We start from the raw sequence: 24698 nt of genomic DNA, 5'->3' as shown, positions 1-24698 counted from the left end.
AGAGAGAGAGAGAGAGTTTTTCTGCCTATACAGTACAGCCAGTGGCAGTTTTTTTCCTCTGCGTGAATGGCCGCGCGTGTGTCGTTCTTTTTTTAGATATCTTGCGCGCCTAGGGCGCGGCGTCGTGTGTGCGACGATTATGCGTAAGCAGTCGCGCGTCACTCATTCAGGCCTTTCTTTGAATGAGACGTACTAGCATACGGGGGTGGGGGCGCGTTGCGTAAGCGAAGGGAATTAGGCAGATCGACGTTTCATTGAGGCCGCCGTAAGAGTTAGCCGAGGCTATTTGATTAGCCGACGGCTCAGTGGACGTTTCGGATGGGATTTTAATAGCCCGGCTTTATTCATCGTTATACCGGATGATTTACGAGGCGAACGTCGGCTCGAAGTATGCTTGCGATGTATATAACGATTCGCGTTAATAATATAGGTATCTCGAGTAGGCGCGACCACGACGATTCCGACTATCGATCTGTTTATGCTCGAGTGTGCTTGAAGATAAAAGAAGCGTAAGTATAGGAGAGCCGTAAAAAATTCGTTATCCCGGCTCGAAATCTAAAGCAGCGGCCGTTCCTTACCGACTAAATGTAAATCGCCCCCTTGTTACCGAATCTCTCATATACATATTTTTCCTTCCCGACACAGGAGACGATCTCTGATTTATCTCGAGTCGTATACAGAAGTGTGTTATTCCGCGAAAGTTTTTCCGAGTCCCCTCGCTTTTTTTTACACTCCCCGCGCAGCGTCGAACGTACATTGTAGAACTTTCGCAGATAAGCGAAACGCGTGCGTGTGTTCCGAGCTGCGAGAGAGAAAAAGTTTTTCAAAGTATCGAGCGTACACGCGCTGCTCCCTGTATATAGTTCCGCTCTGCCGCCGCAAAGGATAATTGACAATCGATATGCGGCTGTACTGCAGCACACGAATAAGCTGAGCAGAGTCGTCGTGCGTCGGGATCATTATTGGGGAGAGGAGGACAGTCAGGGCGGACGCGTGTGGGTGGCTAGATATAGAGTCAGGTGGAAAAATCGTATGAATTCCTTTGTGTTCTCTATAGTATATGACAGAGTATAGCTGATGCGGGAGATTGGAATGATTTGAATTTGCGGGAGAGAGAGACTCCTGCGCAGCCGTGAGAGTGTATTTCATGAAAGGAACGCCCACGCGCGCTTCAAACTTTCCGACAATGCACGCCTACTTCGCTCTCAAGATTGTTCGATCAAAAAAGAAAATAGCGCGATGTGTATTGGTCTGCCGATTCGCGTATAATTACGTGTAAAATGTGGAAAACTTTTTCTCTCTCACACCTATATTTGTGAAAAATTCCACGCTCTTTCTTTCTCCTATAGCTGTAGCATATCATGCAGCAACCCCCGCGCGTCCTCCGCCAGCACAGCTGCTTTTCCTCGCTCTCGCTCCACTACAGCGTGAAATCGATTTTCTCGCGCGCACCTCCTAATAAGACTCTCGTCTTATCAGTCTTATCGTCACGCGCGGCGCTATGAGCCACCTCCTCGTTCTCTCCCTCGATAACGCGAATGTGACCCTGTCGCGGAGCCTCCACTGCTCTCGCGCAGCTCTTGTGCGCTGGGAAGAGGGTTGAGATGCCTATACTGATCCAAACCTGATTTTCCTTCCTGTTGCTCACATGCGTTTATTTAAATCAACGAGTTTTATTTCATCGGCTATAGCTGCTATGATAGACGAAAGAAAATCAGGAAACGAAAAATAAACGAATCTGGTGCGCTATACAACACAGAGCAGCGGGAGGGTTTGTTTGCAGCAGCAGCAGCAGCAGAGCCGCCGACGCTTTAAATAAACCGGCTGACTTTTATCGCAGTTTCTCTCGCGCAGCGTTTGTTATTCGATCAACTTTTCAAAGCCGCGCGTCAAAAAAGTATTCGCGCGAAAGGAACGCGAAAATCCGGGAGTATTAAAAAATATATATATTTGAGAGGGGAGCAAGCGCGATACGCGCTCTATTCAAAGAATTAGGAGAATCCGCCAGCTGGAAGCGAGAGAATCATAAAGTGAAGCTGAAAAAAAGCGCGTAGGTAGAAAAAGAGATAGAAGAGGGTGGATCGTGAACACGCTATATGTGTGTGTGTGTGTGTGTGTATATATATATATATATATATATATATATATATATATATATATATGTGGGACGTTCCACGTCAAACGTATCAAAGTTCTGCCCAAAATTCTTTTTGATCTAAAAAATTTTTAAAATATGGAAAATTTAGCATTTTTTATGTACTTTCAATTAGTGAGGGGCGTTTTTTTAAATTTTGTTCTCAGTCGGAGCTATGCGTTCCCTAACTTTAAAAAATTACTACTTTACGAAATGATCAAGCTGTCAGAAATCACAGGGGCTCAGAAAAATTCTAAGCAACGACTATTTTCATGTATTTTGAGCTGCTGAACATCCGACGGTATTTTTTACCGATACCTCAAGCGTTCGCCCCTAACCGCAAAAAACACCCCCAAAATTGCTTTTTCACGCAGTTGAGAGGTTTATCCTGTGATCGACGGGAGGAAAATTATTGACAGAGAATATTTTTATGTATATTGTGCTGCTGAATACGAAACCGGCCGTCTTTTTTACCGATACCTCAAGCGCTCGTCCCTAACCTCAAAAAACCATCCAAAATGTCTTTTTTACGCGGTTAAAAAATGAACATCTAGAGGAGGCTATTTTTATGAATTTTGATCCACTGCATTTTATCACGAAGCTAAATTTTATTTTTTTACTTTTACTTCAGTGCACTTAAATAATGTAACTGATTACTGATAATATGGTTTATACTGTGCAATTTTTTTATTGATTCCTATGAAAGGTCTATGCGTTTTACAGGGTTGGGACTGTCTTTATTACAAAGCCCGCATTACTTTATTTTTTTTATTTATTTAAGTTTTTTAATTATTACTTTTATTTTTGAATATTTGTATTATTTTGTTGAACATATTTTAAATTCAATTATTAATATTTTACTATTGATAATGGACTTGGTGCATTAGAGTATCTAAACACAGTAATTTTTTGTCGGGAGAAACTAAAAACGCATGTCCTTCTGAAATTTTTGTAACAGACGGTGCAGACGAGAATCTTTTCTGTAGTGATCTTGAAGTTTTTTCGTAATCTTTTTTGGAATAGTGAAAGAATGTTATTGTTTGGAACTTTTGTCTCGCCCAGTCATAAAATTGTTTTGAATTTAAAATCGCTTCCATAGCTTTGGCCTGCAAGCTGGTACGAGTAGCTTCTCTTTTTAACACGGCTCCTACTCCGTTACATGAACCCTTGAGCAGTAGCATGGAAATGCCAATCCGCCATTATTTGGAAATCTGACTCATGATTAACCAAGTTCATCATTTGATATCTATTTTTATAGTGCTGCTTTGCACCATCTGTGACGTATAAATCTTATTTATTTTTGGGAATCTTTTCTTTATTTCAGAAATAATCTTTTCTTGTAAAACATAAACTGCGACCGAATTTTTCTGAGTCCCTGTGATTTCTGACAGCTTGATCATTTCGTAAAGTAGTAATTTTTTAAAGTTAGGGAATGCGTAGCTCCGACTGGGAACAAAATTTTAAAAAACGCCCCTCACTAATTGAAAGTACATAGAAAATGCTAAATTTTCCATATTTTTAAAAATGTTTAGATCAAAAGGAATTTTGGGCAGAGCTTTGTTACGTTTGGCGTGGAACGCCCCCCCCCCCCTCACACACACACACACATATATAGCGTGTTCACGTTCCACCCTCCTCTGCAGTGGGTGTCTCTTCTCTCTCTTTTTCTACCTATGCGCTTTTTCTCGGCTTCGCTTTATGATTCTCTCGCTTCCAGCTGGCGGATTTACTCGAGAGAGCGAGCTCGACGTGAAAGGGAGTCGCGCCAGCCCGGCAATATGTGATTATATGGAAATTGGTGTATGAAAAGGGCCGTTGATTACCGTTAATGCAGCGCCCGTCGTAAATGCTATTATACAATATACATGCAGCGTCGGGTCGAGGAAGAGGAGACGGCTTTTTTATATTATACTTTGTTCAGCTCCTTTGTCTGCCTCGCTATAAACGCTATTATAAATAAAAAAGCACACATCATAATAGAAGAAGAACGATAACGCCCAAAGTGTATACGCGAACTTTGTCCTTTTCAAACTCATTTAAAACCGCGCGCAATCATCGATAAGAACGTAGCTGCTCGCGCGCGCGCGCGTTACAGCGAGAATACACGCGAAGCTTATATCGGGGAAAAAAAAGTTTGCGCGATTGCTCGCTCGTGTGCTAATTCGCGTAGAATATACGCGCGCGTGTATGGCGAAAAATCAATAGCAAACGTCGCCGTGCGGCTGAAAAAGCGCAGACACGCGCAGACACACACACATACGTGCACACGCGGAAAAAAGGAATTGTGCGCGCATATAGTAAATGTACGTAGACGTAATCGCCGGGGAAACAGGGCTTCTCTCGCTGGTATAGTACAACCGGTCACGAACCTCGTCGTCGTCGTCGTCGTCGCCGTCGCCTGTGTCCCGATAACATCTCGCAGACGTAAGGAAGGCAGCGTTTGCGTAATTAATAGCGCGACGTGTACTCGCGTCCTGTGTGTATGTGGCGGCGCACGCGAGAACGACACATATTTTCACTGGCTTTTTCGCTTTATATACTCGCGCACGCTTTTATAATCGTATAATCGCGCGAGATTGATCCTGTATGTGTTTATGCGCGATGCGAATGATTTACTATTATATTATATACCGATGGACGGAGAGCATCGATGGCTTGTACCTATAAGTATACTGCTATCTCATTTTTTTAAGTCTGTACGTAATTTAGAGTCGTTCGGCGCTTTTACTAGGGACACGAGAGTGATTTATTAAGAACCAGCTGACCGCTTTTGGGTTTGAAATTCGGTGACTCGGTTTTATTTATATAACGCGCGAAATGCGCAAAACAACAATTCGCCTCGCTATCGCCGCGGATCATCTGCTCGATATCTACGCTACCACTGCCGTGTATACATATTTAGAGACAGCCATTAATATACACACTCGAGTCCGTGACGCAATTGTAGAATGGAGAGAGAGAGAGAGAGAGAGAGAGAGAGAGAGAGAGAGAGAGAGAGAGAGAGAGAGAGAGAGAGAGAGAGAGAGAAAGAGAGAGAGTCACGAGGTGTGCGCGCAAGTCGACTGGTCAATTTTGTTAATTCCATATTTAGAAGAGAACGCGGATGACAATCAATTATATACAATCAATTATATATATATAATTGATTGTCCGCGTCACCGCCTACGCAAGTTTTCTAAACATAGCCCCGGACGAAAGTGCGGCTGCAGCATTTGCACTGCAACTACTCGTGCTGCTCAGGAGTAATGAAAACACGCGCTAAAATCACTGAGCGTGTATACCTTATATCTATATACATATATGTTTATACCGCGAGTCGCTGTGTGTGAATATTAGACGAAGCGTAATTGGACTCGTTATACACGAGCGTCGAACCGCGAAATCGTGGTTTTTGGCTCGCATGCAATTTATCGGCGAAAACGCAAATAAACACACAGCGCCTGCATACAAGACGGAGACGTAAACTCGACCACACGTACGCTTTATTATGCAAGCGGTAATTTTCAAGGGAATAATGTGTATACACGATAATTAAATTTACGATCTTTCGAAATCAGCAAAGGCCAATTCGCCCGCAACTACTTATAGCTCACGACTGTTATAATAGAGCGTTGCGTCGTAATATTGCGCTCATTATTTACATTATGTATCGTATACATCACAAAGAAATTCGTCGCAGCAGCAGCAGCTCTATATTTAAATAACGGCATCGTCGCGCAAGCAAGCAAACACACTTGTAGGACTACGCGCACCAGAACAGACCCTCGTCGCGTTAAGATACAAGCGTGTCTTAAATTAAAACAACGCCGGCGCGCGCGGTGTCAATCGCCTGTAACACACACAGAAGCGCGCAAGTGCAGGTGTCTTGCACTCTCTTTCTCTCCCCGGATTTTCAAGGCCGCGGAGAAGAGCTACCTGTCTGATGCCGCCGTCGATGTCGCAAGAGAGGGCTAATATTAGTCGGCTTATAAAACTGGCGCAGCGGCCAAGTGTCGCGTGTGTCTCTGTCTGTCTCTCGATGCGCAGTATGCAAGTGGTCCGTGAGAAAGTGAACTTTTTGTATCAAGAGCCGTTTCTGCGTGTTTTGCCGCGAGAAGCAAGGACAAGCCGTCGCGAGCGCGGAAGAAGGCTCGAGATAAGAGCTGCGCACATGTTTGCAGAGCACAGCTCGTCTAATCTCTCTCTCTCTCTCTCTCTCTCTCTCTCTCTCTCTCTCTCTCTCTCTCTCTCTCTCTCTCTCGTGTAAATATAACTGTGTTTCTGCTTCGCAGCAGTGTATGTTTTGTCATTTCACTTGCGGGAAGATTGATTCCGCTCTGGATTTCGTACGTAGTCGAGACTTGGATACGGGCAATAGGGAAAAAACTTCGCAATAACACGAGAGCTTGAATGCGTAGCGCGGCGAAATCAAAGTCGAGCGCACTGCGCTATAGTTCCCAGCTCTCCTTCTGTACCTTCAAAGCGATTAAATTCGAATCTTCGGGTTGTACACACAAGCTGTGCAGACCGCGAAAATGGATACAAACACTCCCCGCCGAGATTTCAATTTATCAACTTGAAGGATGTGAAAAGAAAAAAGACGGTTATAGGGCACTAGAAATTCCGCGCCGCGTGACCCGACACTTTCCAATCTAATTACGCTCGGTGTTGCTTAGTCGTAGTGACTGTATACCCACGTGGCGACGTACTAATTAGAGGTCAGAGCGGAGCTATGTGTCGATTGCTCGCGAAATAGAATTTTAATTGCCGCTGATTAGCCGCGCGCGGCGAAAGTTAATTTTGCTTCACCTATACAGCGAGAACCTATATACGTAATGGTCACTCACGCGTCAAAGTGCGAGGTGCTTTTGTCGCTGGCGTTGATGGAAATTTCGTTCTTTGACATGACTTTATACGTATATAGAGCCAGTTTTTCGGGGAGACTTTCGGGGAGCGTTTTTATAATTACATCATATCGTTCGAAAGTCACGCGCATATCATAATATAATCGATATAAAGCGGCAAAACTTAATAGCGTCTCATATTTATAACTGCGCAGTTAATAACGAGAGATCCGCACAGGCCGATAGCATTCAGAGAAGTTTTCGAATAAAAAAGAAGTTTCCCTTGATGGCGATGTTACAAAGGAAGTGCGATAGAGCTCGCTCTCCTGTAACGAGATATATAAGGTTAACCTCAAGGTTAACAACGCCTTCGCTGCTCTTTCCCCCCCGATAAATAAATAATAAAATCTTATATATGTTTCGCGAAACGACCACCTGCGCATCGGAAGATAAAAAAAGTCGCTGGCTCGGAGACTATACTCTCCGTTTTTTATCGAAGTTCCACACGATTTATGTGCGACGAATCTCCGTTTGACGGAAATGGATCGTTATACTTGTTGACGAAGGAGAAAACAAAAGTGCTTTGAAAAATGTATTCAATGCACCTCATAAAAAAAGAGAATCACATCGCATGAAATCTTTCTTCGTCGCACACAATATTCAAAGCCGGCGATAAAAAGCACAAAGATCGCCGGAAGAACCGCAACTGCAGCGGCAGCCCCTCACGATCGTCAATCGTCATCAGTCGAGCTAAAAACAGACAGTCTAGTCGGCACGTATCAGGCGAGTATATTGGCGTCGATTTGCCTACCTCCCACCGCTCTGCTGCTCTCTATCGATGTGTGGGTGCGTGGCTGAGTGGATATGGATGCGAGAGAGGAAGCTCACTGCCGCAATTTCGGAGCTTCGTGCAACGAGTCGGCAAACGCGACGATTAGGCCGAGTGCAAAAACCGCCACTTTTCCGACGGGGCCGCTTTCACGCGATGATGAAGCGTGATCTGCAGCGGAGGGTATGTGTGTACTGACGCTATATGGCATTTCATCGCGTTTATAGACGAGAGAGCTGCTCATGTAAATTCGTGCGCGAACGTTTACATTCAATCTTGCAACAATCGCCACCAGAACAGAAACAGCTCCACTTCCGTCGTCATCGCACACGACGTGTTTATATCTCATCTAGCTAATACAGCCGTCAACGTCCACAATTACCCTATATGACACACACACACACACGACGTAAGCGGAGCTACACACCGAAACTCGAGTAGATCCACACACTTTTCCGGTGAAGCATCATCAGCGCCGGTTTATATATTCCGTTAGCTCCCCTCCAGAAATGAGCTTTCAAGCTGCGCGCACGAGAGGTGCGTCATACGCTATAAAGCGTGCACTGCTATACCGCCGAATCCCCAACAATGCGACCGCCGCCCTGAGAGGATCGGAAATGCTTAGAGCGATGCCCTATAATGCGCACGAGGAAAAGAGAGAGAGAGAGAGAGAGGGAGAGAGAGAGAGAGAGAGGGAGAGAGAGAGAAAGGGCTTAAACACTGACTTTTTGTTTGCTAAACTGCAAGTTGATGCGATTACAGCTATACTGCAGTCTCTTCTCTGCGTCGTGCGCACGACATATAATAAGTAGCTTGTTCGCGGAATAGTACGCGCAAAAAGCCGCCTCTCTCTCTCTCTCTCTCTCTCTCTCTAATTGTCTATCGCAAACAGGCTGCTGCAGACTAGCGTTTTATCGCGCTTCATACTAGATAGCGTGTAATTCTTTTAATAACACACGCCTCTCTCGGCTGCAAACGGTATACATAACACGAGAGCGCGTCGGAAGTCTAGAGACAGCGCGCAGCCGCACATAACGGAGATTCGTCGCCCCGACACACGCGTGCATGTGAACGTTCCACATATGCAAATCCGCCAGTCCGGTGCCAATGTGGAGCGCGTATATCGTTCCCTCTCTCTCTCTCTCTCTCTCTCTCTCTCTCCCTCTCTCTCTCTCTCTCTCTCTCTCTCTCTCTCTCTCTCTCTCTCTCTCTCTACCGCACTGTCGCGTCACGCTGATCGTGTGAGAAAAATCCTGTAAAAACATATTCGAAAGCGTCGTCTCCGAGATAAAAAAGACGCTCATAATGCCCGTGTAACAAAGCAAAGTGCGCAGAACGGCCTCTCCGCTCCATCTATTATGTCCCATTACACATGCCGTCCGCGCGCGCTCGTTGCTATATACATACATACACTATGCGCTAGCTGCACGAGTGATGCGACGACTGCAAAATCTCAGCGCGGCCACGAAAATGGATTGCTCTGCTCCACTTTTGCCTCGTCGCTCGATTTTGCGCGTTCGCAGCTGGCTTTGAGCGAGGATTTTTTTGTTCGCCTCGCGAGCGGGAATTCGCTGGGGTTTTTTTCGAGTGCGTTGCACAGGGGGTTGAAAAGGGACTGTGCCGGGATAGAAGAGAGAGAGAGAGACGCGAGGCTTTTTCTGCGCAGATGCGAGAGAGTGGGATTTGATTTAGAACAATGAGATCGTTGTTCTGCGGCACGGTGAACTACCGTGTGTAAGATTCAAGCACGCGGGTTAATTAATTTATTCCTGAACGTGCAGCAGTTGGCTCTGTACATAATTTCTCTTCGAGCTATGGATATAAGAATCCAAGTTAAAATACCGTGTACGTTTCCAACAGCAAAGCGCCCGCATAGCCAACAAACGGCTCTATCGCGGCCGCGTAATTTTCACCTAGTCCCCGTTCTCTCTCACACGCGCTAATCTCAACCGCAAAACTCCGAGCAATCTTCTCCGAAAACACGCGCGCAACTCTCCTCGCTCCACATTATCTCTCTCTCTCTCTCTCTCTCTCTCTCTCTCTCTCGCTCGCTCTCTCTCTCTCTCGCTCTCTCCCTCGTAGCTCATATACACATCAGACGCGCTCGCGGCTCATGTGCGGATACATTCCACGCATACGAAATCAGCAGAGCAGCAGCGCATCAGCCTCGAGAAAAGCAGAGCCTCGCGTACGATTAAACTTAAGCGCAGTATATATATAGAGGAGAATTGAATTTGCATTGCGCACTGCGTTGTCGTCGTCGCCCATTCGATTTCCAACTCGTCGGCATTGTGTTCCCTAATTGAACTGCAGCGAGGAAGAGAGGAGGGGTGGATTCTAATTATATACGAATGCCTAATCGCGCGCACGAGTGCGAACGAGAGAGTCTTCTTTATTCGCTCGAGTTGCTGCCCGAGAGAGCCATCCAAGGACGGACGTAATGCGTGCAGACTGTGTGCGTGTGTGTGTCACCTTCGAATTCCGATGCGTACGATGATTATTAGGCTGCGCTGCTGTTATACGCGGAGATTAATCTCTCCGTGTGGGGACTGGGGAGAGATGAGGTACTTCCAGGATTGCTAGTTGTTATCGCGATGACGTTGATGGCGCTAGTATGGTTTTCGATCGAATTTCCCAAAGGCTTTGTCTTTTATATATAATGCGGATTTATTTAAAAACCGCGAAAATCGAATAATGCATCGGATGCTCATCGTGTTATTATAAATATTATCTCCTCCGTGTGTGGAATACGATATAGTCGCTGCTCAGTTATATAGGAGGCTCAGGCGAAACAGCCGATAACGGCTTGCAAAACAATCGTAATTTCGCCCCGAAAACACACTGCAGCGCAGTTGTATAGATCCATCAGCGAGCAAACATACGCCGAAAATATTTTCCTCGATAAACGTTCCAAACGCGCACACCCGTATCGCCCTCTCGAGCAACGATTCACCCAACACGAAGAAGCCCATAAACGTATTAATAACCCTCTAGCTGCTGTGTGCAGTGTATACACCGGCCGATTCCCCAAAAATCCACACACAGCGGCAGCCCACCTATATAGCTTCGAGAGAGGGATTACTCAGATGCTATACGCAAATGACGCATAAGAAAACACGCGTCGAGGAAAGGCTTCTTCTCCTTTGAGATGAGTCAGACACTACAGCGGCTGCTCTAATGCGCGCGTGTGTATATATAATGCTCTCGGCTGAGGAGCGAGAATCTCGGAGTCGAAAGCATCGCCCACGCAACGATGGTTATCTCAGCGGATGCTCTGATTTTTCCCGGTGCTACTGCACTCGCACAGCGGGCGATGTTGTTGATGCTTTGACTTTGAAATTCTTCTCAAGGCGAAGCATCGATTTTCCGAACACAGATGGCATTGTTTTTTCGGAGATGCGCGCGCCCTTTTAAGGGGATGTGGGAGCTAAAAACCCTGTTTTTTTACTTCATGCAACTTTTTAAATAAAGCTTGCCACGAAAAACCAAGACCAGAGCGCCATAGTGTTGAGTTTAATGAATCATTCTACCGAAAGAAAATGTCAATTAGACTTTTAGTTTTTCTAGAAGTTGCGAAATACGAGCGGGTATTTACGTGTGTTAACGCGATTGCAGCGCCAACCTCAAACTCAAATTTTACTTATTAACTTTTTTAATTTGAAATTTCATCAATATAATGAGCGCAGCGCCGTAGGGTTAAGATCAGTGAATCATTCTACCGAAAGAAAAGGTCAATCCGACTTTTAGTTTTTTTTCGACATTTGAAATACTAAATATCCCGTGGCGCATTTGCGAAGCTTTAGCTCCCACTCCCCCTTAAGCCGAGTGCTTGAATATATATATATATATATATATATATATATATATATATATATATATTTATATGTGCAAAATATATGTGTAAAATATATATATGCACACATATATATATTTATATATATATATGTGTGTGTATTGTATTGTATTACGCGAAATTCGTTCGGCCGAATTATTCAATCGTCGGAAACAATCGAATATACTTTCGTCGTAGAATCAGCTGATCGGGGGACGTGAATCTGCAGCACAGGTTTGTGCAAATAAAAGTCGTAGCACACATTCAATTCTCCCATCCCGCTCATTCGCTCGTGTATACATAATTTAACGACGCGAGCTAGCCCCAATCAATTAAGCCAATAACGCCGATATACTTCTCTTGTTTACGTACACACTAACACACCTGCAGGGGGGGATAGGTGTATGTATAGGACGTCTTTTGTCCCCTTCCGTCGACGACGAGCGCGCGCAATGAAAAGCTCTTATAATGGTATATATAAAGGTAGGTGTATTTTTTCACTCGAGAGGGGGGCCCCCTTTTTTCTGAATCTTCGTGCACCCGCGAACCGAGAACGGGCGCGTTTTAAAGTGAATTCACGGCCTTGGTGATGCTCTCGGATCTTTGCAGCGGGATGACGACGAATTTTTCGGACTAATTCGCTTAAAAATTCGCTTTGTGACGGAGCATCGCTTTTTATTACTGCGTTGTCCCTCGGATGGCTATGTAGTGCAGTGTATGTGCTCTCTTCAGGTAATACGAGTAGTTTTTATGTTCGCAGATATGTCTTTTTCTATATACGTGTATACAACGCTAAACTTTTAATTGGCAAATATGCATAAAGTTGGTTTACATATACGCTGACAGTGTATAGTAACAAAACTTTACGGACGGACGCGGAAGCCAGCTGACAGGTATATGTCTGACTTTTCATTTTCTTCTATATGAGCGCATTGATAATACGAATCACAACGGTGACCTTCGCAGCCTCCGATTTTTTATAAATTAACCCATCGAAATTCCTCGTCGGCCTTGACACGGACAATCCGCAGGGAGAGATGGACTGTAGCGGACACAAAAGAACCACGACTCTCTGGGCGATAAATCCTCGCGGAAATTCCTCCGTTCACAGACGCGGGGTGATGAAAACGATCTCAATTAGTGGTCCGTACGACCTCCCTTTTTCATTATCTGCTACTTCCTTCTCTCTCTCTCTCTCTCTCTCTCTCTCTCTCTCTCTCTCGTCATCGCGGTCTTTCTCATTATCCCCGAGCATATACACGGGCTGTTACGCGCCGCCGTCTCTCGTCAACAACCTTGTCTCTCTCGCTGAGCCACGACGGCGGTGGTATACACTCTAAGAGCCGTATGGCTGCACTCGCTACATAGGTGCACACAGGGAACAACGTGTGCGTGCGCGCGCGCATGTGTGACCAGTAAGGTGTTAACGATGAATTTCGATCTGGCGCTGCTGGTCTTGCGGCGTGGCGAGATTTGGTAGAAGGCCAAAAACGTGCGGAGAGAAAGACAGAGAAGGGGGTGGGGGGTGAGGGGCCAAGGGCGCCGTATAGTCCGGCTATGCTTCTGGCTTTCCCAGTCGTGATGCTCGTGGTTGTCGTGCGCGCTGGTATAGATATAACGACGAGAGAGTGGATGCTCCGGCCAAGCTTTGTTGGACAGAGCGATAGGGCTCTTTTGCAGCTTTGCACTTTGCGATCATACGACGAGTCTATAATTAAAAGCTACACGTATACGTCCGATCAAGTAATTGCCTCAATTCTCGCTGCTTTTCCATTATTCCCACGCCAGCGAAAGAAGTCCCACACCCACTCTCGAGCGAACGGCTGACTTATCTCCCTGCAGCAGCGCGAGCGGCATTCGATTTTCCTCCGCAGCCTTACCGCCCCGCGGGGGCATGTTCTTCCGATCTCCTGCAGTATACCACCGACGGCTTTTTATATCGAAACCACAGTCTTCTTCTTCTACTTCTATCTATAGCGTAGTTAGCGTGTGGGCCGTTGTCGCCGCCGAAGTATCGCCGCGGGGAAACAAAGCTGCGATGCACCGGCAGCTGCTTTATTATTGGAAAAAGACTTATACGCCCCGCACACACGTGTCTTGTGATTTGCGAAAGCAGCTTTGCCGGATGGCTGAGTTCGTTGAATGTATTATGCGCTTTTCGGATGAGAAAAGCGGCGGTGCGCAATCAACTCGTCGACGATAACGCGATAGCTCTTATCGTCATTATACGGTTAGAAGTCAAGTTTGGATAGCTCGTGCTAGTTGCGATGTACATACAATAACCAGAGTATAATGGGCGTCGCGTATACACCGTATACAAACGACGAATCAAATAGGAGAAGAGACGAGTATATGAAGTTAGATGTACGTGGTCCATTATACATCTACCGCGCACAAAGCAATTATTTACACCACGAAACTTCCCTAACTCAAGTTTGCTCAGAGCGTAAGATAAACTTTAGCAGTTATATATGCGCGCATAAAATGTAATCCCTCTCTATTCTTCCTGGTCCGCGTACACGCACACTTTGCTTGTATTAATAAAAGCTGCGCGGTTATAATATGCAAATAGAGCGCGCGAGGCAAGTTCAACGTATATATAGTCGGCCATTCAAGGTTGCAGCTCTGATGTATAATACGCACACGCACGTTGTAATGATAAGGAACTTTATCGCTCGCGTCCTAAGTGCACATTGTGCTCGCGTGTGTGCATACACGGATCCTTTTATATTATGAAATAACGCATCGGAGTCGGCTTTAGGCGTGAGACATGTAGCTCGCTTCCGTTACTTGTGCGTTTATGAATGAGGTGTGATTGGAAGAGTTATGGGCGCTCACCGGGCGGTGTTTCTCTTTGTTCGCGCATATAATCGTCAGTAGCAACGTTACTCGGGTCCTCTTATTTTTATTGTTTTTGTTGTACAGGTGTGTATTATTACGTATGTACGTTATCTGCAGAGATATAGCGAAAAGAGAAGAGAAATTTATCATACGTCGTCAATTTTATAGCGTTGTAAATTGTAAAAATCGTCTCATCACCGCTAACCGACCACCGAAATAATTGATCCAGTACGTCAGCAGTATATTGCACTGTATTAAGCGATTTGCATAACCAGGAAAGCTCCGGGCATTGTTGCTAAGAGAATAGCATAATATACGTGTGTATGTGTCTGTGTCCAGTAGTGCTCGAATTTGCGCGCTGATCGCTCGCGTAATTCGCTCGTCCGGCCACGTGCTGCAGATGCTACCGAATGTAGCACTCGACTCTGCTCGCTCTTCATGCTAGTGCGCGTGCCGACGTGCTTGTGCTGTTTACCTTCGCGTGTGTGCAAGTTTCCGTGCTTAGAGCTGAGTGTGGGCAAATATTTGTAGGCTTTTATTTTCGCGGTTTTTTTTTTCATTAATTCGCGCGCTGCAACGATCGGTGCGCAATTTGATAAAGTATTTCAATTAGTCACAGAAGAACTTTGATTTGTAGAACAGAACAGCGCGAGGCCGAGATTAGGATTCTTTGGAAAGCATCCTAGGAGTTCGTCGCGGCATTCTTAGCAATCTCACTCGGATTTGCATGTAAAATCCGACAGATTTATAATGAACATCAGCAGCGAGAGAGAGAGAGATATATATATATATATATATATATATATATATATATATAATAGGTATTCTGGGTCTGAATGAAGCCAAGCGTGTCAAAAGTCACGAGCGCAGCGAGCTGCGCAGTGTTTGTTGTCAAATATGCCAGCTTGGATATTAGCCGCGCGAAAATCCATATAGCCCGAGATTTCCCTCAAGCTCCGCGTTGACATTGGCTGGCCTCCAACGCGCCTCTACTCTCGCGCGTCGGAATCGCTCATTTCTTTAATAAACGCGCGCGCGCATATCATAATATACCGATCGTAAATATCAGCTCCCTCTCGTATATGAGAAAAAAATCTGTTCTCGCTCGGGGCGCGTGTGGATACCTAGATATAGAAATTTTAGCCGATAATATGTAGCCAAAGGACAGTGGGGAGCGGTTTGTTTTTCCCGCGCTCGCAGGACCCTTGCAATGCAGCGAACTTCGCCGTCATATTATACTATATACGATCACAGAGAGTGACGTCAAAGAGAAGTGCCGTAGCTGCCAAACGAGAAAGGGCCGAGTTATTGCTTTTCCAATTTTCCGTGGGCGCGCTATATTGATGGGGATTTTTCGGAGAAAAAGCTCCTGCGTGTTATGATTTGACGTCTTTGATTTCTATAGCAGTTCAGGCTATTCTTATACGCTTGGAGTTCGTCAGATTATAAATGCAGAGCATTTCTTACAGTTTTTTTTTAAAGAGATACGAAGGTGAATCACACAACGACGACAACAGTTTCTTCGTACACTGTTATTGTTACCCCGAGAATAGTCATTACGCGCGTATGATCGAGTTATATCTGATTAATTCTCGAGTTATCGAGCGATCACGAGGAAAAAAGGCTTCACTCTTGAAGGGGATCCCCACGAATTAAGTGAGATATGATGCGTCCATGGAGAGTCATAAATCACGGAGTTTAACTCGCGAGTATGAGGTAATATAAAAAGTGTCTCGCAGAGAGAGAGAGAGAGAGAGACTATATATATACTTCGATCCTGAGAAATTAATAGTTTTGAATTAACGAATTTATCTGATGCCTAATTTCTGAAACGATCAAGTGCTCTCACTCAAGTTAATCCAGATTTTCGGCGCGATTCATACCAACCATCACGAATTCATAAATCGATCCGTTTTCAATCGACTTTTAATTAACGAAAAATCTCTTTTGCACGCAACGCAACGCAACTAAAAAATATCTGCCCGTAGGGGCCGATAAATCTCCTAGCTTTCCATTCAACGGCATCAATTCGCATCCGTAAATCAAACGCGGTTATCCCTCGGCTCGAAATTAAAACACCCCGTTCCAATATCTCGGCGTTCACTCAGCTGATTCTCGAAAGCTGCCGACGCGCGCAGAGCGTAAATAAAAACATCAGGACTCTTTCCTCTTTCTCCCGATAACAGCTGCCGCTACGAATGGAAATGTCAAACAGTCCGAAACAAAAGAAAAAAAGTCGACGCCGATACTGCTTCTTCGCACCCTCGTGTATTACATAGAACGAAAACTTTTTCCCTCCGATGATGACTGTTATAATATTGCCTCTGAAAGTTGCGGATGTGCCGTTATAATAGGCCGAGTTGCCTCTGCGCGATGAGTTGCCGGAATACAATTAATCGACGCTTTTTCCAGATTTCTCCGGTGATATTGTTTGGAACTATACACGCTGTTTAGGCGGAACCGAGTTATTGTGCGCTTGTATAGGGGAGGGAAGCGTGGGACACACAGTGTAGCGACGTTGATGGAATTAAAATGTTATGCGATGGCTTTGAGCGCGAACTGCATTCGATACGCTTGGATTTTATTAGCCTGAATCAGATTTTTTTTACAGAGTATGTATAGTGCAGGCGTCAGTGCTGTTCGTCGAAGATGACGCTCGAATGCATTTCCAGAAACGATGTTAGTTTTGCACAGGGATAAGAGACAAAACTGCAGCGTATTAGTGTTCGGAATATATGACTCACTTATCACACACGAGGATGATTGTTGATAAATTATTCATCAGCTTTCTTCGCACGCTTCGTGGTTGAGTATTTGTACACAACGTTATTACGACCGCTTTCGTTATTTGCGCCTCTTTTTTGTTTGCATCATTGGCAACTCTCTGTACGACAATCATTGTTACTTTGTTCTAGCGATTGTTCGCGATAAGTAGTAGAATTTACACACAAAAAAAATAGTGTACACTCGTAGGATCTTGATAACCAACCCGTTTCCTCGTTTATTAAAGAGGAAAAAATATTACACCAACGCGGCTATTCGAGTTGGACAACAGTAGCCTAATAGCAAAAGCAATCGATTTAAAAACTTCGCCGGATAAAATCTCATCAGCCGTTACGTACGCATCGCGAAATTGAAACGAAATCGCGATAATCGATTCGATACCTAAATACCACACCGGCGCGCCAAACAGCTCATAAAACGCAGAGACGAAAGCGACGACGACTGATTACACACATGTCGCCATAATTACACCGTCCGCGCGAGGAAACTCGCCGCTGCGCACTTGCTGCAAATGAATCACGCTGCGTTGACTCGTTTTCCCAGCCGAGAACGACGGCGAAAAAACAATTACAATAATAATCGTTCCGAGTAAGAAAGGAAAAAAAACTAAACCAACGAACCGCCGTCTCCATTCGAGCGTTCACCCGAAAAAGCGCGTTATACACGGACAGATAAGTGTTATAGGCGGCGCCGCGAGCGCGCGCGAGTACAGCCAGCTGAAAACTGATTACGGCCGATCGAAAGCTGATAAGACCAGTATCCGGTGCATGATAAATGCTATCGCGCTCGATCGGCTTACGAAATTTCCTCGGAGGTCCGCATGAGCGTGTATAGGATACGTGTACGTTATACTTGTGTCCATGTATACGACACAGTCTGCGATGGCTTTCGCTCATTGCGTATATTTTAATTAATCATCGGAACTGGACGAGACGGAGCAACGTGGTTATTATAGATGTAGTATGTAAATTCGGGCGTTGCGGTGTGATTATTGGGAAAGTGCGGTATTGTACACGCCTATCAAAGTGGATTGCAATTTCGCCTCGAAAGAGAGAAAGTGATTAGCAGTGTTTATTCGGATCCACGTGGCTGAGTGCTTCTGCAGAAGAAAGTGTCGTAAAAGTAGATCATCTTTCTCTCTCTTTCACGAGAGACAGAAATAACAATGGGCATAGAAATAATGACCGATGGCTAACACTCGCGCGTGTGTGCTCCACATTTTTTGACCCAAGCCGCGAATAAATTTTTCCGCAATAAAAACCATCAGCTACTTCGTAAACTTTGCCGATAAGATACACCTTGTACAGGTAGACTTCATTGTATAGCGAAAGAGTGTCACGCTGTATATTTCATTTGAAAAAAACTCTCGGCAACTCGCGGCAATCATTGTGCTCTGAAAAGTCGATTTCCCCCCGCTCAGCTCTTTCTCCCTTTCTACGTGCCAAAAGGAAAACTGCGAAGCTACGGCGCAATCTCGACTGTCGCTATAACGAGAAAGTATGAGGGATCCGCTCCCGCATCGAAGCGAATCTCATTAATACAGTCGGTGAAGCGTCCTCCGCATGAAACTAAATTTCGGCATACCTCGCATTCCGGAGTCACGATATGCGTCATGAAAAAAAGGAGTCGATTCCCATTGTCTTTTACGTCGAATCTGTCGGCGACCTTGCGCGCGAGAGACTTAATTTCAAAAGTATCTCGCTACTTTTTTACCCTCTCATTTTTCCAGAGAGAGAGAGAGAGAGAGAGAGAGAGAGAGAGAGAGAGAGAGAGAGATACACAGAGATAACAATCGGCGAAGCTGGCGCATTGTCTCGCTGCAACTGGAGCGCGCGCTTATGCATAATACTTGTACGCGGACGACTCGATTTTAATCATCAGCGACTCTTGAATCTATAGAGAAAACATTATACGGCTGCTGTTGTGTGTGCAGAGCGATGTCTTCTTTTGTCTGCAGCCAGCCAACGGAGTAAGCATAAGTATAATACGCGTGCGCGCAGCATCACACAAAGACAGACGAGGGTCCGTCCAAAAAGCGTCACGTCCGACTGACAGTTCCGCGGGATTATGATCCGAGTCGGATCCTTGACCGATAGGTAAGCCCTGCAGCACGGACAGGTAAGTGTGCGTTGTGTAGATCTCCTGTATAGGCGTTGCGAGAAAGCGATCGGGCTAGACGGTATTATGTTATAGATAGCGCTCTTGCAAAATTCTTTGCATTAGATGAGAAAGCTGGGAGATGATCATCGAACGCGTCGCGACTGTGTAGCAGTGACACATGCGAGTGTAGCGTTAGCGCATTATACATAGTCTTTCTCTCTCTCTCTCTCTCTCTCTCTCTCTCTCTCTCTCCCGAGCTGCTGTACGACCCGGCGCGCGTCGACTGTATATAAAATATACAGCTATGCAGAATACGTCACACATAAAGCGGCGTGAAAGAGACACTCGTTGTAAGTAGTTACCTGGGTATGCAGTTGGATGGCGTGCGATCGACTTCCCAGGTGGCGAAGAGCTTCATGGGGACGGGCCGGTTGGCCGGGGCCGACGTCTTGGTGCGCTCCGCCATTTTTCGGCTTCCCCTTATCCGCTGCTGCTACTCCTCTCTCACATACACACTTGCACAGAACTGTTGTGTATACAACACACTCGCGCGCGAGTCTCTTTCTTTCTCTCTTGCGTGTATGTATATACTAGCCGTCCGCCCCGGGCGTTCCCTTGCCTCGCTGTGGACCTGTCGCCCACCGCGAGCTCTCTCACATCGACTTCTCTTCCTGTGATGATAATGCGCTGCTGTGTTGGGTTGGGGGGCGAGACGCGCGAGCGCGCGCGCAGCAGGAACACGGAGACCTGCTGCTCTTCTCGCCTAGGCAGCGGCTCGACTGAGCGGTCAAACAGCCGATGGATGCTGCTCTCTTCGCTACTGGGTGGGGATCGTAAGCGATATGTGTGCGCGTATGTGTGCTGCAGTCGATGGAGGACTGGGAAAAAGTCGCGGAGCCAGCGCCCGCTGCTTATGTGTACTGCAGATAATCATCGTGAGCCGGGCTTATATCGCCGTGGGTAAGACAGGTGCGCGACCCTTATCGAGCGTCGATTGTATAGAGCGGTCTGCATTTTGAAATATTTGGCGGGATCAACATTTTTATTCTAGTTTTTAAGAGTTTAGAGAAAAAATGGTTGCACTGTCGACAGATCAAATATATTGTTTTTAGAAATTTATTGTAAACTCAGGTTGCAGGAATTCAAAAAAATATTCCAACATCTGCGTTATGCGTTACATTTGGCGACGAATTCTGAAAATAAACTACGACTTACGTGCATAAATACATTATAGATTTATTTGCTTTGACACTGTGATGCTATATTAAAGAGTTCCCGTAGATATATACACAGTTCGTATTTTCAAAAAGGTTTATGAAAAGAATCTTGAGTGCCTTAAATAAATAATTTGAAAAAAGTTGACCACTCGATAAGAGTACCTCTATGTTGGTTTGATTGCTTTATGACATTGAGTACAAAATATACAATTTTTCAAAGTTTTACTGCAAAATTAGTTCAGGAAGAAAATTTACATGTCAGTAGTAGATGTACTGGAAATTTACACAACTTTCCCTGTTTTCGAATTTCACGAACGAGCCCACACTCCAATAATCGATGCTTCCGATATTCGCACAAACTTCTTTTGCCCATTTATAAGCTTTGGTTTGGCTCAGTGAAGAAAATAACCGCTTGGTCATTGACTGTAGGAAATTCTCTTCTTTTTTTTATTACAAAATGCACACCGGACTTTATTTCCGTATCGACCCTTCCGTCGTACTTCAACGTGTCCTCCACTGTCCGCGCGTTCCAAAGCACTTAAAAAATCAACTAAACAAATTGGCATCTTATACAAGATGGTACGATAGCCACCACATGAGAACCGATTGAATTCCAGAAACAAATAAAATAAAGTACATCCTCCTCTTGTTGCCTATCGCAGAGTAGGAAGAGTGTCCCTCTGGTATCACTCTGAGCTTAAGGGATCGAGTCAGGAAAAATCCTAGCGATCCACTGTAGTAGACAAGGATAATGTAGTAAGCCAGCCTTCCAAAAATCAGGGACATCAGCAGGGCTACATTTATTCCTACATATTTGTAGCTGCAGTATGCTAGAAGATCCAGATACCTCAAGCTTGTTTCAAGATTCATAACGTATAGGGTTATGATGTGAACTAGTAGTTCCAAAATACCCCATGCAAGTGCTGAACTAGCAGTTATGCCCAATTGCTCAGGAGTGAATTTCTCCTGGGTACCCAATGCAAGACCAGCCACCACTACGTATGTCAGAAAAGCCATTGTGGGAATGTACATGTCTGGTGCATTTTTCTCATAACGTGGTTGCAGGGGATTGTCTTGTTCATATTTAATCGACCAATCCTGTGAACAATTATGTTAAAAAATAATGAAATTATAGAACTGATGTTAAACTTTGAGTATGAAAAACATAAACTGTTTTACCTTGTGTGTAAATGGAAAAAATAGCAGGATCAGTTTTGTTATAACATAGTCAGTGTCAACAGCAAAGTAATATTTAAGAGCAGTCACTGGCACATATTTTTCTATTTGCTGCTTTCCAGCATTAGCTAAATCACTTCCATACTGCATTGCCACATTCGCGACCACAGGCTGACTAAGTAATTGGCTGGTGAATTGACTTGTTCCCGCAAAGCCATCATTCCTTGTGCTAGTTGGGGTGTATGGCTGAGGCTGTGGACCAAATCCATACGAGGGAGGAAGAACGCCAGGCCCTGCTGGAGGTCTCTCTTGTTCTGGCACATTGAATCCATAGTCTGGTGGCATACCATTATTCATAGGCACCTGCGAATTGAATGCACCACATTAGTTACTTTGAAATCAAGAGGTAATGTGAGCTGTCTTCTTAAATTTGTAAGTGCTAATGAAATAAGTATGGTGTCAGATAAAAAGATTTCTGATGATCACATCAACAACAAAGAATCAATATTGTTCCATAATTTTAAGAAGACAACATACCTGTTGGTTGTACATATAAGGACTCGACGGCATCTGTGGAGCTGGAGAAGGAGAGGACAAACCAGCACTGGGGTCCAGTACCCTCTTTGGCTTCCCTGAAAATACACCAATACACTGTAAGTCCCAACCAAATCAGCCCAATATATCGAAGAACCACGTCAGCCAATCTCGCTTTTCCCCTCACATATGATGGTCTCATATACCGCATCATCCCAGAACCTAACCTCCCAGCGCCAACATGTTTCGCGTATTTACATCCGTCCCCAGCCAAAACGCCATTCAGTCTTACCAAACAAACTCGGGCCACCGAACAGCTGTCCAATCGTTAGCTCCAATCTCGCGTAGTCGAGAAAACAGAGAAAAGGAGGGAAAAAAGCGCGTACTCACCCCTCCGAGCGCCAGTATGATTGTAATTCATTTTCCTCGTGCGGGCGTGTGTGTGTGTGTGTGTGTGTGTGCGTGCGAGCTTTCTTCAAGAATGTTCAGAGAGCGGCTTGTTCTCGCGACGGCGATGGCAGCGAAGAGCCGCAGTTGCACTGGTCGTGCCCTCGCTCGCTCCTCCGGACGTAAATCTATTTACAGGCTTCTTTGCGATCAGGAAGAGTATAAAGGCATCCCCTTGGGCGCGCGCCGCACTATCAAAAACAACAAATCGAGCCAGCAGCAACAGCATCAGCAGCGCTCGCCGCCATGTCCAACTGAAAACTGCCAACGCCAAGTTATACACAAGCTTCTGCTGCAGGCTGCAGCTGTCTCCATCTATATCTATATACTGTGCACTTTATCGCGCCACATGCACCCGCCCAACCTACGTGTGTATTCTCGCCGATTGTCAAGTGTCGTTCATTCACTTGTTTTGCTCGGCTGATTTTTCTCCCGAAGATATATGGTTATTGCGGGTGGCTAATCCGATTGACGATTGTGTATACGGACTGATGCGGTGTATACGTGTATATGCGGATGCGATCAGAGAATGAAGCCGGATGTGGAAATTTGCATATTTACGTGGACAGAAGCTGGATTTCGGAATTAATTGGGATGCCTATTTGTGGCCCGAACGTTACGCGGATATATTGCTGAGGTGTGTATTTGCAAATGACGCTTTGTACATATATCGTTACAGCGGACTTCTCCGAAACGTTTACAACAATTATCCTTTATGCTGGTTATATCAATTTATATTTATTTAATTGTTGTTCTTTGGTTGAAAACTTTACTACATGTATGGCATTTTAATAGTTATTTTAATTATTGCAAATCCATGATGCTCTGAAATGACATTTACCTGCGAAACGATTATTTGCTTAAAATTGCGCTGTTTCAGTAATTTGCCATTTGATCAATTGATCGTCGGCATTTTGAGTATATGAGGGTGCTCCGAAATTTCGGAGTAACTCCGTTATCATAATATAATGACTACAATTTACATAATCGAAAGAGGGCACTTCTACTCTAAGAAATATTTAAAAACTATAGATACGAGCGAGGGTCATTGATGATGCATAATTAAATAGTCTAAAAATTTAGCGGAAAATTAACAAATGCAAAAGTTTAGTGAAAACCAAGAGAAAAAAAAACGAGGGGGCACCCGGGTTTGAACCGGGGACCTCTCGATCTGCAGTCGAATGCTCTACCACTGAGCTATACCCCCAACTTGTCCGCAGAGCATGGCTTGGCCTACTTAGCCACAGAACAGCTCGAGGTTGGGATTTGCATACGTTCAGGCGCGAGATTTAACGTGTATCGCTCTACAACGTCACTCTGTATATCTATATATTCAGGAAACGTGTTGCATACATTCAGGGGTTCATTCAGTTATATATTACATAATTTTACCGACAATCTGGTTGCGATTTTTATATAACAATAAGGCACACTTCTTTGTTATCGAATACGACCAAGCTTCAATCGTTATATACCAGCTAACGATATATACCATTGAACAACGTTTTCTTTAATTCAATTTAGAAGCGACGACTACGAGCCTCACGTTTCGCTACACGAAAGCTTTAAGTGCGAGAGTCATAAAGCGAGTCCTCGTGAAAAGTATACGACAGGCGACACACGCGATATAATAACCGCAACGCCGCGACGTCTTCATAACTCTCACGCAGCCGTGTTCACATATAGGTATAGGTATATACATATAGTTGACGAAAAACTTTCTATACGCCCTCTCTTGCGCGCTAATTACCTCACGGAGCGCCTTCATTCCCTCGCACACGTCGTGAACCGCGGTCGCGAGTCTCTTCCGCGCGCGCGAAGAATTCCAATCATCGCAAGCTCTCGCAAGTTTCCCCATATCGATTTAATAATAATCACCCTCACCTCGGTCCGCGCAAGCTCTGCTGTATGTACGTCCGTACACATACCGCTGACTGTGTATGTGTTACTATTCAGCTAAATTTTCTGTCAAAAAAAAAAA

At 45.0% G+C, this 24698-nt stretch overlaps 2 protein-coding genes and 1 non-coding gene across 6 annotated transcripts in view; all 3 read right to left on the bottom strand.

Moving 5' to 3' along the window:
- LOC100115759 (phosphofurin acidic cluster sorting protein 2) overlaps positions 1-20187 on the bottom strand; it is a 41503-nt gene extending 21316 nt beyond the window's left edge. For both annotated transcript variants that reach the window (XM_031929602.1, XM_031929603.1), the window contains exon 1: positions 19706-20187. In XM_031929602.1, coding sequence (XP_031785462.1) covers positions 19706-19809 — 104 coding nt within the window. In that variant the 5' untranslated portion in view covers positions 19810-20187. The remainder of the gene's footprint in view (positions 1-19705) is intronic.
- A 372-nt stretch (positions 20188-20559) lies between these two features.
- Positions 20560-23899, bottom strand: LOC100115801 (protein YIF1B-A). 3 transcript variants are annotated; one of them, XM_001600375.6, is made up of 4 exons: positions 22661-23899; positions 22274-22368; positions 21740-22099; positions 20560-21658 (listed from the first exon to the last, which is right to left on the bottom strand). In XM_001600375.6, exons 1-4 carry the CDS (start codon positions 22689-22691, stop codon positions 21128-21130), a joined length of 1017 nt encoding a protein of 338 aa, XP_001600425.2. In that variant the 5' UTR covers positions 22692-23899; the 3' UTR covers positions 20560-21127. The 3 variants fall into 3 exon arrangements, with proteins under 3 accessions (XP_001600425.2, XP_032455741.1, XP_032455742.1); XM_032599850.1 differs by having other exon boundaries at positions 22563-22700; XM_032599851.1 differs by lacking the exon at positions 22661-23899 and adding an exon at positions 22458-22652.
- TRNAC-GCA lies at positions 23853-23924 on the bottom strand. Its single transcript has one exon. It is a non-coding gene; the product is annotated as a tRNA-Cys (tRNA).
- Positions 23925-24698: the final 774 nt, after the last annotated feature.

This window comes from Nasonia vitripennis, chromosome 4, assembly GCF_009193385.2.
Source record: "Nasonia vitripennis strain AsymCx chromosome 4, Nvit_psr_1.1, whole genome shotgun sequence".
Taxonomy (NCBI): domain Eukaryota; kingdom Metazoa; phylum Arthropoda; class Insecta; order Hymenoptera; family Pteromalidae; genus Nasonia; species Nasonia vitripennis.
The sequence above is the reverse complement of the archived record's forward strand: the minus strand, read 5'-3'. Positions and strand labels throughout refer to the sequence as shown.

What these genes read in the sequence shown, in the direction of transcription:
- LOC100115801 (XM_001600375.6), bottom strand. Translation starts at nt 22,691, where the DNA reads ATGAATTACAATCATACTGGCGCTCGGAGGG. An exon ending in TCATACTGGCGCTCGGAGGG is followed by an intron (nt 22,369 to 22,660) that starts GTGAGTACGCGC and finishes GTGTATTTTCAG; the next exon opens with GGAAGCCAAAGAGGGTACTG. An exon ending in CTTATATGTACAACCAACAG is followed by an intron (nt 22,100 to 22,273) that starts GTATGTTGTCTT and finishes TTCAATTCGCAG; the next exon opens with GTGCCTATGAATAATGGTAT.